Genomic DNA, 17,244 nt, shown 5'->3' with positions numbered 1-17,244 from the left:
GATGGTTGAGTTGTTACGTGCTTTGCTTATTATTTGCTTATTTAATTATTTATTTTTTCTTCCTTGCCTTGCCTGAAATAATTTTTTTTTTTTTTTTAAAAAGGTTGGAGTAGATGTGTTTGATCAAATTGGGAGGAAATATTCAGTGTAAGCTCCTACATGATGATGGTCATTTGTGGTGTTTCATAATATTCTTAACCTGGCTGCCATAAATGCTTTGATCCTGTTCAAGAAGTGCACCAATAAAATGATGTCACAGAGGAACCTCATGATGTGACTCGTAAAGGAACTTTGCTCAGGATACATGAAAGCAAAACCCTGACAAATGATGGTGCATGAGCCCCATTTGGAACAGCAGAAGATGGAGAGGAGAAGGCAGTTCCAAGTGAAGAATGTGTTAAAAAAATAAAGCAAATGTGTAAGAAAAATAAAGCGAAGGATAGTTGTGTCAGATGTCATAAGGTAGTGGGATCTTGGCTTCATAACATCAGTGTCTCCAGCTGGCTGGCAGCCACCACAGAATTTTGGATTGTTCATAATAGTTAATATCATTGTTAAGGTCTAATGATGACACCAACATATTTTGAAGCAGGATATATTGTTTTTATTTCACAGAGTTACATTTGTTTTTATTTCAAAGTTGTAATTTGGATGTGAAATTGCAGAGAAGCTATGTTGTGTCAATTACATAAATAGAACACTCATTATAGTTTTAATTTAGTGTCCTAATGTGTTTTTACCTATTACACAAATTTATTCTTTGATATTTTACTGATAATCCAAATTATATATAAGCAGTCACTACTGTTTTGTGTTTTGAAATTTCAATGATCAAATAAGTCAGAATAAAATATACACACATTTAGAATAAGTCAGGCTCCTCTTGGTAGATAAGTTTTTTTTTAAACCAAGTTATGGCATTGCAACTTTTGAAAGCAGTAAAAATGACTGCCTTGGGAGTTCTAGTGTTAATCAACATTGTTTAACTTAGTGTGAAAAAATAAAGGAGAGAACTTTAGGTGGTAAAATATATAATTTTAAAAAATAAAAGTTTGATCATAAAAATTAAAAACAAAAGAAAAAGAAAAAATAGAAAGTTGTGTTGAGTATGACAATTCTTGTTCATGCATAGTTTGTAGTTCATACTTTCCTATTGCAGGTGTTATATTCATTAATGCACTTCATGTTCTCAGTTCATAAGAAACTTGTTCTGTAAATAGTTCTCTTACTTTTGTGATCAAAAACATTGATTTAAATCTCATTTTGAGGCTGTTCTGGAAATCAGCCCCACCCATTTCTGGTCAAACCACACCCACTTCCGGTTTAAGCCCCCGCCCATTCAGAGTACAGATACGAATACAGATCATTTAGATGATTGAACAGACACAGACACAAATAGTGGTGTACTCGCTCATCCCTACTTCACAATATGTTAAACTTGACATGCTTGCTTTGTCCTGTTCATGCTACGTGTCTGTTAGTGTAGTGTATGTCTTGTGGTATGTCTTGTGATATCAGTGTTTCTTTTTTCTGGTGTTTTCCCTGTATTTATTCATTATGTAATGCCTGAGCAGTGGATATGTGCAATTTCCTCCGGGATTAATAAAGTATCTATCTATTTATCTATCTTGAACCCAAAGACTCACATGGCTATTTTATTTTGTTCTCATAGGTCGGTGGTGACAATAGCACCAATTCAAGAAGTGTTTCAGGCCTACGACTCACAGACAAATGAGTGGTGTAAAATACCCCCCAATGCTGACCAATCACAATGACTTTTATTCTCACACTGCAGTGATTAACAACAAGCTGTTTGTCATAGGGGGCTACAGACAGGCGGCGGACTAACGGACGTACACACAAATGCTGACAATTACAATACAATTACAATGTGATCGAGATCACAATCTTTTTATCTTATTATTTATGGTAATTTAAACATTTATGAACCCTCCCCATACTGATATTAAACCACCTTTATCTTTATTACCTTTTCCAGCACTCTTACCAACTGTTTAAAGCACTTTTGTGTCTCACAAAAGTCCGAGAGTGACAGAACAGAGAGTACTTCAAGGTGCCATCAGCCAATAGAATGCGCGTACGGTATCATGTGACTGCATACCAAAAATCTACAATGAGGTGTAGTCTCAAGTGTTAATAGAGAAATACATGAGGGCGCACTGTACATTGAAAAACAGACAGTGACAAAGTTACAGCACTAGTTCTACTAGATCTGAAAGTGGTTTGGACTTTCTGATACAATTTTAAACTGGGTTGAATCCCACTTAAAGGACAGAGACTATTTTTTGGTTTATAAAGCATTAAATGTCTTTGGGCCATTTTTGTCACGTCTCTTGACAATTATTATCCTGTTTCCCTTTACTAACATATCTGTCATTCCAGATCTGGTCCCACTTGCAAACAGCTCATTCTCTGCAACTGCCTTCCCTTTGCTCACCTGCAGTCACTCCTCTAATCAGCCACCACTCTTCACATACCAGCTCAGCCCTCAGGTCTCTGCTAGATTGTCAGTGTTCGTCCTTACCTTCCAGCGTTTCTATCCTGTCTTACCTTTTGACCTTGTTTCGATCCTGCTAGTTTCTTGGACCCTGCCTGTCATAACCCCTCTTCGGATTTGTCTGCCCAGTTATTTCAGATTCCCTTTCTGTATGAACTGCCTGATTATTGGGCTCTGCCTGTTTGCTTCTGTCTGTCTGATTCGTCTCCTGTTTGGACTGATTCCCCGGCACCAGATTCCTGCCTGTCTTATTAAACCTGTTTTGAGACTTGACCCGCCTGCTTCACTGTCCTGCTTTTGGGTTCTCACCACCAGTCTTGTTCAAGCCGTGACAATTATGAACCATCCATACGTCTTAGGTCATCTGGGTCAGGTCTACTTTCTGTACACAGAGAAAAAACTAAACACGGAGAAGCAGCGTTTAGTTTTGTTGCCTCGCATATCTGGAACAAACTCTCAGAAAACTAGGTCTGCTGCGACTTTCAGTTCTTTTAAATCACAGCTGAAGAATTTTCTATATACCACTCCCACCATTAAATCACATTAACGGTTGATATTTTACACTGCACTGTGGCTTTTAATATCCTGTTTTATCATTTCATTCTCTTTTTAGCTTTTTTTTTTTCCTAAACAATCTGTAATGAATTTATTTGGTTGACATCTCGATCACAGTACTTCACTATCTTCTTCTCTTCCTTTCGGCTTTTCCCTTCAGGGGTCGCCACAGCAAATCACTTGCCTCCATCTAACCCTGTCTTCTGCATCCTCTTCTCTTACACCAACTACCTTCATGTCCTCTTTCACTACATCCATAAACCTCCTCTTTGGTCTTCCTCTAGGCCTCCTGTCTGGCAGTTCAAAACTCAGCATCCTTCTACTAATATATTCACTATCTCTCCTCTGGACATGTCCAAACCATCTCAGTCTGGCCTCTCTGACTTTATGTCCAAGACCTCTAACATGTGCTTGTCCCTCTGATGTACTCTTTCCTGATCCTATCTGTCCTGGTCACTCCCAGAGAGAACCTCAGCATCTTCATCTCTGCTACCTCCAGCTCTGTCTCCTGCCTTTTCCTCAGTGACACTGTCTCACGACCAAACAACATCGCTGGTCTAACCACAGTTTTGTATACCTAGTACTTCCCTATATTCAAGCTAAATCGCATTGAGCTCACACAGTATGACTCACACAGCACGTAGCCCCTTTACTTGGTTTGGCTGATTGGACAGTAATTACATCAAGGTAATTTCATCAAGCTGCTGTCCTGCTGCTCAGTCACACATTCTTAACTAATGACTATCCAATGTGTGTGCATGTGTATGTGAGTGTGTGTATTTACAGATGTATATCTGTGTGTCCATATGTGTTTTATGTGTGTGAGTGAGGATTTCTTCACGTTTGAATAAATGTAAAAGTATTTCTATGTGTACTGATGTTGCTCAGCACTGGTGGAAAAAAATCCAAGAGAACTCAAACTGCTGGAGATTATCCTTACTCACTCTGACCACTCAGACACGTAACAAAACATGAGTCGGCGAGCATGATAGGGCAGCCAGCAGACGACAAAGGCGATTACCACCACTCCTGTACAAAAAACAGAGAGAAGAAAAGAATTGAGAAAATGTTAGATAAGGACAATTACCAAATTAATGAGAAAGGGAGATATTTTGCAAAATGTGCATATAATGTTTATAGTGTGTGTGTGTGTGTGTGTGTGTGTGTGTGTGTGTGTGTGTGTGTGTGTGTGTGTGTGTGTGTGTTTTAATGTTAATAAATCAGCACCATGTTTATTTTTCATCATTTATTGAAACTGACGTATGTGTCAAGAAGCTGTCTTATTAAAAATTCAGTAAATGTCAGTGATGTATTCACTGACAGTAATCCGTTTTCATGGCAACATCATCATAATCTTGGCTGAGAAGATATTGCATAGTTGTGGAAAACCCTCTGACAAATGGTTGTTAGAAGAGGTTTGAACTAAAAAGTTTTTCAATGGTTTTAGTTCAATTGTGTTGGAAAATGTATAGCATTTAATGAAATGTAAATTACTGCAGAATTTAAATTCACCTTAAATTTTCACAAATGTTTCTATGTAAAAAACATCGTAGGTTCAAGTGCTGTTCTGTGCAGGATTTGCATGTTCTCCCCGTGTCTGCATGGGTTCTCCGGCTTCCTCACACCTCCAAAAACATTCATGTCAGGTTAATTGATCATCCCATAATTGTCTGTAGGTGAGGTGAGAGTGTGTGTGAGTGGTTGTTTTCCATGTGGCTCTCCAATTCATTAGCATCATGCTCGGAGTGTTTCCCCGCTTCTCGCCCGCAAATCAGCTGGAATAGGCTCCAGCAATCCCTGTGCCCAAATGAACAGTAGAAAATGAATGAGTGAATGAATGAATGAATGAATGAATGAATGAATGAATGAATGAATGAATGAATGAATGAATATCACAGGTGATATGAAAGGTGTTTTGGACTTGTTGCCCGCTGAGCACTGAAATATGACAAAGCTACAAAGCTATGACTCTGGGTCTTCAAACTGTCGACATATAAAGGCAGCCCATGATGATAATGGCTCCTGTTGTTAGTAGTTCTGTAACAGCTTTCTGAAAGAACCCAGCTGTGATTCCCAGAGTTCAATGCAGCAACCCCCACATTGTAAGTAGAAGGTTCCAGACCATTTTTTTAAATCAAGGATAGTCTTGAAAGCAACAGGCAGACACATATACATAATTGGTTTTCTCAAAAACTACTGGAAGAACATATCTTCCATCTGCATGTTTTCAGGGCCAGGTTTGAATTTTGCATTCAAGGCAATGGAAGGTTTTCAGAAGTGTAGCTGGATTAGATTAAATTATACAGTATTACGTATTAGATCAGATTAATGTAGCTGCAAGAGGACACAAGCCAGTGTCTTATTGTGCCGGTCCCAAGCCCGGATAAATACAGAGGGTTGCGTCAGGAAGGGCATATTAGATCAGATTAGATATTAAATTAGATTATTTTAGATTTGATTAAATTTTATTATCACTGCACATCACAAAAAAATAAAGCAACTTGTATTTAATCCGCTTTATATACTATGTTGTGATTCCAAAATGTTTCATATGAAGTTACCCCAAAGTAATGGATATTAAATCAGACACCCTCATCTGCTAAAATTTTACGCCAGGGTTCCACACTGTGTGTGTGTGTGTGTGTGTGTGTGTGTGTGTGTTTGTGTGTGTGCCACAATTCCGTGTTGCTGCTCTGCTGTGCTGAGTTGTGGTAGGAGGAGAGGCCGAAATTTTGGGCGGAATCTCGTGTTCACACCTGTCCCTCATCTCAACACCTGGACTTCATCAGGATGATTAGCCTGAGGCTTTTTAAGCCTGACTCCCTTTTGGTTCTGTGCTAGATTGTTTTGTACCCTTGCCTGCACATCTAGTTTGCTGGTCTTTGTGAGTTTTCTTTTGTTTCCTTGATTTTTGGTTGTTCTGAATAAATTATGGAAGAAGACTTCGGTACTGGTGTTCTACATATACTCCCGCTCCTCATGACAGTGTGTCTTCAAGGGTGTGTTTACGCCTGTGTTTGCGCCCGTATCCATGGATCCATTTAGTTCTTGGCTATTTATCCCTTTCAATCAGTCCCAAAATGGTAGTCAATCATAACCTTTACAAACACACACTGATCAGAAGCAGTTATTACGAAGCCATCTTCTATTTTTGACACGTATATCAGTGTGAACATGTTGGGTTTAGTGATTCCTACTATGAACACAATGTTACCTCTTAAATCTTTGCCTTCAGCCATTTTGAGTTTTCTCGTCTGTCTTGTCTGATTACTTCCCCTGTCTGTTTCTTCTGTCATCAGTTTTTTTCATAGCTTTGGATTTCTGTAATTACATAGCTGTAGTCCGTTTGAATTGCACATAAAAGCCAAAGAACATGCTCATCGAATTGATTTTGAACTCCAAAAGGTTGCCATAGGCTTCTAACATAACTATATACAGTTTGTGTCACTTATGCCACTATTCAAAGGAACTTTTCAAAATAAGATTCAGTGCCATGTGAAATGCATGAATCGCGACACATGTTTGCATCACATGGCAAAATGCACAAATTGCGAGACATGTTTGAATCACATGAATACATGCATCCCCGCTTGTACGATTGCGACTACATGGACAGAAATATGGCGCCTGCCATCTGATTATACCAATAAAAGAGGCCATTTGAACCGCTTGTTTTAGATCAAATGTAAACAATCATATCTCCGGTTTTCCGAGGTCAATCGGCTCCAAATAAAAACTGGAAGACAGTTTCATATCTATACTGTTGCGTAAACATGCCCACAGCAATCCAGGTGACAGACTTTATTTGTTACGAATGGTTTAAAAACATCATGTGAACGTGGGGGCGCGTTCATAGTGTAACAAGTATTAATAACCCTAAACCTAAACCTCACAGTCTTACCAAAGCCAACATATTATGCTGCACACAGTGATGATCAGATGATTTTTCAAACCTCGGTTAGAAACAAACTCTTAATGTTTTGTTCAACTCCATTGCTTCCGTTGCCATGTGGGCAACATTTAGTTCTAGTAAACAACGCTTCTCAGTCACTGAGGACCAACTGCCAGCTGACCACAACACGCCCTCAGGACCTGCAACTCGGAGGGCCAAGTTAGAAAAATGGCTAAATACTTTCATCCAGCTATACTTTTGAACAAATCAGAGGCTTTATGACTGGGCAGAGTAGACCATTAGGGTTACTTTTGGACTGATTATTGGCTTGTGTTAAGACTGCTAAAACCTTAAACACATTCTCAGTCACTAATCAATTTCAACCTGTGATTCACTTGCAAAATTGTAAACATAGCTGTCATCTTTTACAACTCAACATTTAACACACATTTCTAATGACGTGATCCAACTAAATGGGATGGATAATAGTGTTGGAGTCTGAAAATCCTGAATATTTTCATGGATAACTTGCTCATCAATAAACAAAAACAAAACTGATTCCTATGTGATTAGATCATAATAAAAAGCCTGACAGAGTATTTAAGAGGTATACCTTCACATACTGAAAGTTCACTTACGTAGGACGAGAACTCCATGCCGAAGTGACTGTGCACGGTTGGGCTCTACGGTGACATTTAGAACTGTGGAATTTCCCTCGACGATACAGACACGATTGTCTTGCTCTGCTTCACGGAACATTTGCAACAGGTGATTGGCTATGACCCCATTCAGTACTGATATGGCCACCATTGGTATCACAAAGGACAGAAATGCATTTACCTGTTGGCAAGGAAACACAAAGGGACAAAAACAGTAGTTAATCTTTAGAGTTGGCATACTGGGAGAAAACATCACATCATTTCTTGAGAACCTCATGTAATGGGTTCCAAACCCTGGGATTGGACTCCACTATAGGATTGAAAATCTGGAGAAATTACACCATAATTTTATTTTGTTATCCTGTTTACGGTAAATGTGGATTCTGTGGCTGGGGAGACAAAGTGAGCTTTCCACTGATAACAGGGCTTTGAATGGGAACCCAGCCAGCCTGTTTACATGCAAGCGTTTTTGTAACAGACTGAACCAGAACTTCTTGTGGAGATAGGACTTTATTTCCTATATGAACAAAGTAGGGCTTGACTATTGTTTTGGAAATCACGATTTGGACCTGCCGCGGTGCACTGGCAATGCACCCGAAGTTTGCCCCGCCTCACGCCCTATGACTGCTGGGATAGGCTCCAGCTTCCCGTGACCCACGCAAGCGGATGAAGCAGTCAGAAAATGGATGGATGGACTTGGTCCCGATTGCTTATTATTTGGTAATGTTAAAGGTCCCATATCATGCCTTTTCTATTTCATGTCATGCAGCTGCCAGATGTCCAACTACACTGTATTTGAAATGTCTTGCCCCAAAGTTATCCGTGGTCCTCAATATCTTTGATTGAATATGGTTAAAATCACTTTCACTCTGAAACGCTCCGTGTTAATGGGGCGTGGTTCTGAGCTCTCTCTATCACCCCCCCCCCCCCTCTGAGCTGCCTCTATCAATACCTCCATTTGCCCTCGCGTTCATATGTGCTTTGTTTACATGTGCCGCATGATAACTCTCAGTAACTTTGTTACGATGTACTGTGTTTCGCTCTTATTCCTCTCGTGTTTTGCGCTCTTGTTTTCCATGATATCACTGTTGAATTGTCTGCGTTAAGTGTGAAGTTGCTTTCTCAATCTGCTGAAAGTAGCTTGTGGCTTATTGTGTAAACACAATGAGACCGGCCGGTGATCGCAGGGATTTTTTTGGAGAAAACACATAGTGTTAGCACATGGGATGGAAATCAGTGGAGACGAGAGATGATTACAAACAGGATATAATAATGTTTCCCCGACAATTGTCAAGGACAAAGCGAGATTGCTGGCTAACAACACCGGCTAACGCAGACTAAATAAAGGTAGAAGAAAGTATATTGAACTGTTGGCTGTTCCCTACTTTATTCCCGTCCACTAACCTATGTCACAAACCACACACAAACACAACTGAAGTGGACCTAACTAGTTAGCCACATGCTAGCTGACTGTGAGGAACTTTAAGTGTGTAGCTCTGAGCCAGGTCGTTACCACACACCGCTACCATACCCTGAACCAACTTCCCCTCAGGTATGACCACTCCCTTACCAGCCTGGAAAATCAAATGTGACTCAGGTAAGTTTACTCTATCAATCATTCAATTTGTTTACGTCACAAATTGAACTCTTACAAATACGAACATATTCGTTGTGGATTTTTCATTATTTAATATCTGTTGATGCAAAATCTTTTTTTGCAGAGTCTAGGATTTGGTCGGGTTAGGGACGACCACTATGTACGTATCTGTAGAGACCTGAAAAAATGTGTTTTTCATAATGGGATGATTTTAACACTTGTTATATTTTCCCTGGCATGAAATAACCTTGTTTGGCTGAATGGCTACAATAAACAAATATGGTCCAAAGTCTTATAGAAGACTACGAGGTTGTCCTCATTATAGAGAACCAAGAATCAGGTGTCTACCAACATATAATATAGTCTACTCCATAGATACACACATTTGTATGTCAATCTGTGACTGTTATGTGAAATTAGGACTTTGGTGCATAAAGATTAATGTTTGAAGCAGCTAATTCTCCAATTAAGTATCATTAATCCTCTGCAGGGCGGCATAGTGGTGCAGTGGATAGCGCTGTTGCCGCACAGCGAGGTGGTTATGGGTTCACGTCCTGCTCTGTGCGGGGTTTGGATGTTCTTGCCATATCTCTGTGGGTTCTCTCCAGGTTCTCCAGCCTCCTCCCTCCTCTAAAAACATTCACTTCAGATTAATTGGCCGGCTTCAAAGTTTCCGTAGGTGGGAGTGTGTGAGTGTGTGTTTGTCTGTCTGTGTGTGGCTCCGCGGCGCACAGAGGTTGAATGAAGATCAATGAATGAATGAATCCGCTGCATAAGAGTAAACAACAGGATAATAGAAGTGAAAGTGATTCTTTCTACCATTGAAAAGCATAATGGGACTTTTCAGTTTTAAAAGATTAATGAAGGAAGGCACAACTTTCCTTGTGGCTCCCAAGGTCAATCATTCTGATCTCCCCAGTAGAGGCTTCACTCAAGATTCACTCAATTATTTGTGACCCTCCTGCTGTGTCACATCTGATTTTGTTTTTGCATGTTCACAATTAAGCAGAAAAAAATACATTCTAACATTTAATTGTAGAAGAATAACAATCATTTGCATGAGTGAGCCAATCATTTCTTTATTAATCACAACATATTCCACAGTGTTATTTGAAAATTAAAAAATGTTATATTTAAGACAGATGGATGGTGGACAGAATATAAGAGGAGTGCTTTTGGAGCCAAGAGAGAGCATGGGAGGTGAGGGTAAATGAGTTATAGTGGGATGAATCACAGACATGCATCAAAAGAGAAAATTATGAATAATAATAATAGGGCTATGTTTTCTGCGGCATGTCCCCAAAGTCAGTCAGTGCTAATTTAATCAAATTAATTCTGCATATATGTGAATGTATTACCACCTTCTGTTGCTAGGAATCATCTTGCATATAAATTATGAAAACATACTGACTACCTAGTTAATTTTATTCAAATTAACAGTTATGTTGAGGGAAATTATACTCTGATGTTTGATCAAACTTAGAATGCAATGCTCTGTGCAAACAAAAATGGAGCAATAATCTGAATAAATGAAAGGAGGATAGGGTGCTGCTAGGTGAGAGTTATAACAACTGACTTGCATGTTAACCAGGATTAGTTTTTGTTCAGCTAGAGCCAATGAGTGGTGTAGAAGTTGTAAATACAGGGAGTGCAGAATTATTAGGCAAGTTGTGTTTTTGAGGATTCATTTTATTATTTTATTATTATTAACAACCATGTTCTTAAGGAACCCAAAACATGAATTAATATCAAAATTGAATATTTATGGAAGTTGAAGTGGCTTCTGTCCATGGATTCTGTCAGTGTTTTGATCTGTTGACGATCAAAATTGTGTGCAGCAGCAACCACAGCCTCCCAGACATTGTTCAGAGAGGTGTACTGTTTTCCCTCCTTGTAAATCTCACATTTGATGAGGGACCATTGTTTCTCTATGGGGTTCAGATCAGGTGAACAAGGAGGCCATGTCATTAGTTTTTCTTCTTTTAGACCCTTTCTTGCCAGCCACTCTATGGAGTACTTGGATGCGTGTGATGGAGCATTGTCCTGCATGAAGATCATGTTTTTCTTCAAGGATGCAGACTTCTTTCTGTACCACTGCTTGAAGAAGGTGTCTTCCAGAAACTGGCAGTAGGACTGGGAGTTGAGCTCGACTCCATCCTCAATCCGAAAAGGTCCCACAAGCTCATCTTTGATGATACCAGCCCATACCAGTACCCCACCTCCATCTAGCTGGCATCTGAGTTGGACTGGAGCTCTCTGCCCTTTACTGATACAGCCACGGGTCCATCCATCTGGCCCATCAAGACTCACTCTTATTTCATCAGTCCATTAAACCTTCGAAAAATCCGTATGGAAATATTTCTTGGCCCAGTCTTTACGTTTCAGCTTGTGTGTCTTATTCAGTGGTGGTCATTTTTCAGCCTTTCTTACCTTGGCCATGTCTCTGAGTATTACTTGTGCTTTTGGGCATTCCAGTGATGTTGCAGCTCTGAAATATGGCAAAACTGGTGGCAAGTCGCATCTTGGCAGCTGCACGCTTGACTTTACTCAGTTCATGAGCAGTTATTTTGCACCTTGGTTTTTCCACACGCTTCTTGTGACCCTGTTGACTATTTTGAATGAAACGCTTGATTGTTCGATGATCACGCTTCAGAAGCTTGGCAATTTTAAGAGTGCTGGATCCCTCTGCAAGATATCTCACTATTTTTGACTTTTCGGAGCCTGTCAAGTCCCTTTTCTGACCCATTTTGCCAAAGGAAAGGAAGTTGCCTAATAATTATGCACACCTGATATAGGGTGTTGATGTCATTAGACCACACCCCTTCTCATTGCAGAGATGCACATCACCTGAGGCCTGTACCATAAAGCTGGATTACGGCTTAGCGAGATAACTTCAGGCTTAACCCTGGCTTTTCGGTACCATAGAGGTGGCTGACTTTCTATCAGGCTATTTTGTCGCGGTAACCTATGCTGAACACCTAACCTGCTCCAGAGCAGGATAAGTTCAGGATTAGAGCTCAGCAGGTATGACAGCCCTACCTACTGACCAATCAGAGCTCGGCGGGTATAACAGCCCCACCTACTGACCAATCAGAGCTCAACAGGTATAACAGCCCCACCTACTGACCAATCAGTTCTCTTGGAAAATGGGCTGTCCGTTTTATGAGAACCCGGTGGATCTTGGTGCACAGCTTGTGCGAAGAGCGCTCAGGTGCGAGAGAATATTTAGAGATTGCTGTAATCCATTTGAATTGCCTGAACTGTACGAAAGGTACAGGTTTTGGGGAGAGGGGTTACATTACATCTGCCAGCTGCTGGAGCTTTACATTAGTAATGTAACGCACCACAACCACGCACTGACAGTCCTGTAGACAGTGTGCATTGCACTGAGGTTCTTTGCCACAGTTAATATAATTCTTAGCGATGTTCGTAATTATTATGATGTCCTTAAATCCCTCGTTGGATGGGTTACAAGCAAGCCACAGATAAAATGCCATTAATCAATTATTTGTTTAAGTAAATCATGGATTGATTGATTCATTGATAGGTACTTTTATGTACTCTGTTGGCGATGCCAAAAACCTCGGGAAGAACACAGTAGGTAGAGCTATTCATAAAGTCGCGGGGGCTACAATCACATACCATAACGAAAAATGTCATACACACACTTATGGAACAAACAAATGTTACTGTAGTCAGATATACAAGTGCAGTCATAGTGGGGAAGTAATATAATGGCACTAACTTCCGCATTGACACAGCCGGCGATTTTTTGCCAGCGATCCTTGCGCCGTTTGGCAGCAGCAACTGTGTTGCTTTTTGCCTGGATTATTGATTTGTATTTCTCGTATTTATTAATTATTGTTTGCTCCTCCATTGTGAAATATGTGGCTCGGGCCGGTTTGTTGCATGTTTGCGATTGGTCGCATGCAGCAACCTCCGCCCTTTTTATGTGAGCGTGCACAGATCTCAAGTGGACAAGCCTGAATTGAATTATGGGAATTGAAGGCCGGCTTTATGAGCCCCTTCTTGTTCGCTATGGTGATGGACAGGCTGACACACGAGGTTAGACAGGAATCTCCATGGACTTTGATGTTTGCAGATGACATTGTGATCTGGAGTGAGAGCAGGGAACAGGTGGACGAGCAGCTAGAGAGGTGGAGGTTTGTCCTGGAAAGGAGAGGAATGAAGGTTAGCCGCAGTAAGACAGAGTACATGTGTGTGAATGAGAAGGAGCCAAGTGGAAGAGTGAGGTTACAGGGAGAAGAGATCAAGAAGGTGGAGGATTTTAAGTACTAGGGGTCAACAGTCCAGAGCAATGGAGAGTGTGGAAAAAAGGTAAAGAAGCGTGTACAGGCAGGATGGAACGGTAGAGAAAAGTGTCAGGTGTGATGTGTGATAGAAGAGTTTCAGCTAAAATGAAAGGAAAGGTGTACAAAACTGTGGTGAGACCAGCGATGACGTTTGGTCTAGAGACAGTGTCACTGAGGAAAAGACAGGAGACAGAGCTGGAGGTAGCAGAGATGGAGATGCTGAGGTTCTCTTGGGAGTGACCAGGAGGAATAGGATCAGGAATGAGTACATCAGAGGGACAGCACGTGTTAGAGGTTTTGGAGATAAAGTCAGAGAGGCCAGACTGAGATGGTTTGGACATGTCCAGAGCAGAGATTAGATTAGATTAGATTCAACTTTATTGTCATTACACATGTACAAATACAATGTAAGAAAATGCAGTTTGGTATCTAACCAGAAGTGCAATTAGTTTAAAGTCAATTACAGGTTATACAGATTTTCGCATGTGATATACTGTATATTTATACATATGTGGTGCTATGAACAAACTATACAAGAATATACAGACCAGAGTGGTTTTCAAATATGGAAAAATATCAATATACAGGCCAAAGTGCAGTGAGTATAAGTGGACATAATATATGGATATATTGATAAAATGAGTGATATTAACATGCTATACAGAGTACTATGGACATATTTTACAGATAATAATAATAATAATAATAATCCACCTTTAATAGTCCACACAATGGGGAAATTATGTTTTCCTCTCCAGTTTTTTGTACATGCATATATATATGTGTTAGTCAGCACACACACACAAACATTGTATACAGGCCCCTGAACACAACACACACTAGGGGCCTGTAGGCATGCAGTTAATAACAATGAGTACAGGGAGGTGGAGGGACGGGTCGCAGCTTCGGGGGTGCGCCCCAATGAGCAGCTTGTGGGGGGGACGGCGCCTTGCTCAAGGGCGCCTCGGCAGTGGCTGGGAGGTGAGCTGACACCTCCAACTGTCAGCTCACACTACGAGGATGTCTGGCTGGAGCGGGAATCGAACCGCCGATGGCTGGGCGCTGTCTGGTTCCAAGACGTCCGCTCTACCGCTGAGCCACTGCCCAGCGGTAGAGCGGGTAGAGAGATGAGAAATATACTATATATATTATACAGATGGATAACAGTTTGTTGTGGTGTGAACATACTATACAGGTTTAAGTAATGTGGACATATTTTTTAGATGGCTGAAAGATGTGTGGCGATGCGTGGAGGGGTTAGCGGGGGGCAGAGTTCAGTAGGGAAACAGCTCTGGGGAAAAAGCTGTTCCTCAGCCTCCTGCTTTCTGGTCCGGAGGTTCCTGAAGCACCTGTCGGAGGGCAGAAAGACAAACAGTCTGTGGGCAGGAGGTGTTAGTGGACCAGGAGAGGTCCTCGGAGATGTGTGTCCCCAGGAATTTAAAGCTGGAGACACGTTCCACAGCCATCCCATTAATGTGAATGGGGTTGTGCATGCTTCCTCTCACCCTCCTGTAGTCAATGATGAGCTCCTTCGACTTGCTGGTGTTAAGGAGCAGATTATTGTCAGCACGCCAGGCGGCCAGGTGCTGTACCTCCTCCCTGTAGGCTGTCTCATTGTTGTTACTGATGATGCCAATCACCGTTGTGTCGTCCGCAAATTTGATGATGGAGTTGGATCCATGTACAGGTCTGCAGTTGTGGGTGAAGAGGGAGTAGAGGAATGGACTCAGCACACAGCCCTGTGGCACCCCTGTGTTGAGTGTGATGGTGGTTGAGCAGTTGTGACCTGACCTAACATGCTGGGGTCTGTTACTCAGAAAGTTCATTATCCAGTAACAGATGGGGGTGTTGATGCCCAGATCACCAAGTTTAATGATTAACTTGGAGGGGACGACAGTGTTAAATGCGGAGCTAAAGATAGTGAATATATTGGTAGAAGGATGCTGAGTTTTGAACTGCCAGGTAGGAGGTCTAGAGGAAGACCAAAGAGGAGGTTTATGGATGTAGTGAAAGAGGATATGAAGGTAGTTGGTGTGAGAGAAGAGGATGCAGAAGACAGGGTTAGATGGAGGCAACTGATTTGTTGTGGCGACCCCTGAAGGGAAAAGCCGAAAGGAGAAGATATACAGTATGTGTGTACAGGCCCTGAACAAACAATTACAAACACAAGGGGCCTGTACGCATGAGCCCAAATGAGCAACTTTTAAGGGGGACGGCGCCCTGCTCAAGGGCGACTTGGCAGTGCTCCAGAGGTGAACTGACACCTCCCACTGTCAGCTCACACTCCCAGGTATTGGGAGGGAGTGGGAATCAAACCGCCGATCTTGGAACATTGGACACTCTACCGCCCACTCTACCCCTGAGCCACTGCCGCCCCTATCTAATGAATGAAGACATGTCCTCTATTGAGGATCAAAGGTGTCTTCAAGCTTCATCAGTCAGTCTGTCCATTTAAAGCAGGGGTATCAAAGTCAAATACACAATCACAAAAAAACAAATTTGCTGTCATTAACTTCAAGGGGAAACCTTTTCAACAAGCAAACAGCAAAAAAGTAAATGTCCTCCAAAAACAAAATATGTTCCTTGATATCAAAATAAATGCATAAATGAAATTGCATCCATTATAAACTGAAAATACATTATTGTGCATGAATTATTGCATGAACAATAATAATGTTGTGCATGCACAATAATAATGCATTATTGTACAAATAAAAAAATAAAAAAATATTGTGCTGCTCTACAATCCTACCAATCAGTGCTTTCAAATAGTAAAATTAAAAAAATCAAATCAGATGTATCATTTCTCTTGTCTGCAATATTCCCTGAGTCCATTCAACTGAAATAAATATGAATAGATAAAATAAAATACAAAAATCTATGGCACACAGACAAAATAATACATCCTTCAAAGAGACATCATGTCTCGTAGAAACAAATGTAAAATTTTTAACTGAATATAAAACTGAAAATACATTACTGCTCCGTGATGCTCACTTGTCTGAGGCTGGCCCTGATATTTGATGGTGTCTCATCTTTCATACAAGTTCATGAATGTTCAGGGTCAGGCTCTGAGCTTAGGAAATCCTAAACTCAGAGGTTAGGAATTGATTGAAGATATTTATCAGTCAGACGGCTCCTGTGTGTTGTTTTGTTTAGCTTCATCAGAGAGAACAATTATTCGCAGACGTCTGTGTTACAAAACATAGAGAGCATCCAAGCAGCTTGGATGCACAGCTGGGGCATTGTGTCGAGGATGAAACGTGCAAACTTTGTAGAAGACATACAGGTTCACCTTTTACCTGTCTGAATACACTTTGACTCCCACCTGGCTTGAATCCCTCTGCTCTCAGTGTCCACCTTCCTTTTAGCCAGTTTTGAGGAGAGGAGTGGCTAAATTCAACCTCCGCTCTGACTGCTGATAAACATCCATCCATGCATTGTCATGACAACTTCATCCGTTGTCGCGCGTCACGGAAAGCTGGAGCCTATCCCAGCTGGCTTAGGGCGAGAGGTGGGGGAAACTCCGGGCCAGTTCACCGTGTTGTCACACAGAGACAACCGCACACTCACTCATTCCTACGGTCAATTTGGGACTGGTCAATTAACCTGTTTTTGAGGGTGGGAGGAAGCCAGAGAACCCGGAGAAAACCTACAGACACAGGGAGAACATGCAAACTCCGCACGGAGCGGGACGCAAACCCAGAACC

General features: G+C 41.2%; 1 protein-coding gene across 1 annotated transcript in view; it reads right to left on the bottom strand.

Annotated features, from left to right (window-relative positions):
* ntsr1 (neurotensin receptor 1 (high affinity)) overlaps positions 1-17,244 on the bottom strand; it is a 63,591-nt gene that overhangs the window by 27,974 nt on the left and 18,373 nt on the right. The window contains exons 2-3 of the mRNA XM_068339436.1: positions 7,604-7,805; positions 4,018-4,102 (exon numbers count right to left, since the gene is read on the bottom strand). Coding sequence (XP_068195537.1) covers positions 4,018-4,102; positions 7,604-7,805 — 287 coding nt within the window. The remainder of the gene's footprint in view (positions 1-4,017; positions 4,103-7,603; positions 7,806-17,244) is intronic.

Source organism: Antennarius striatus, chromosome 2 (genome assembly GCF_040054535.1).
Source record: "Antennarius striatus isolate MH-2024 chromosome 2, ASM4005453v1, whole genome shotgun sequence".
Classification (NCBI taxonomy): Eukaryota; Metazoa; Chordata; class Actinopteri; order Lophiiformes; family Antennariidae; genus Antennarius; species Antennarius striatus.
Note: the sequence above shows the minus strand (reverse complement) of the source record. Positions and strands in the feature narration are given on the sequence as shown.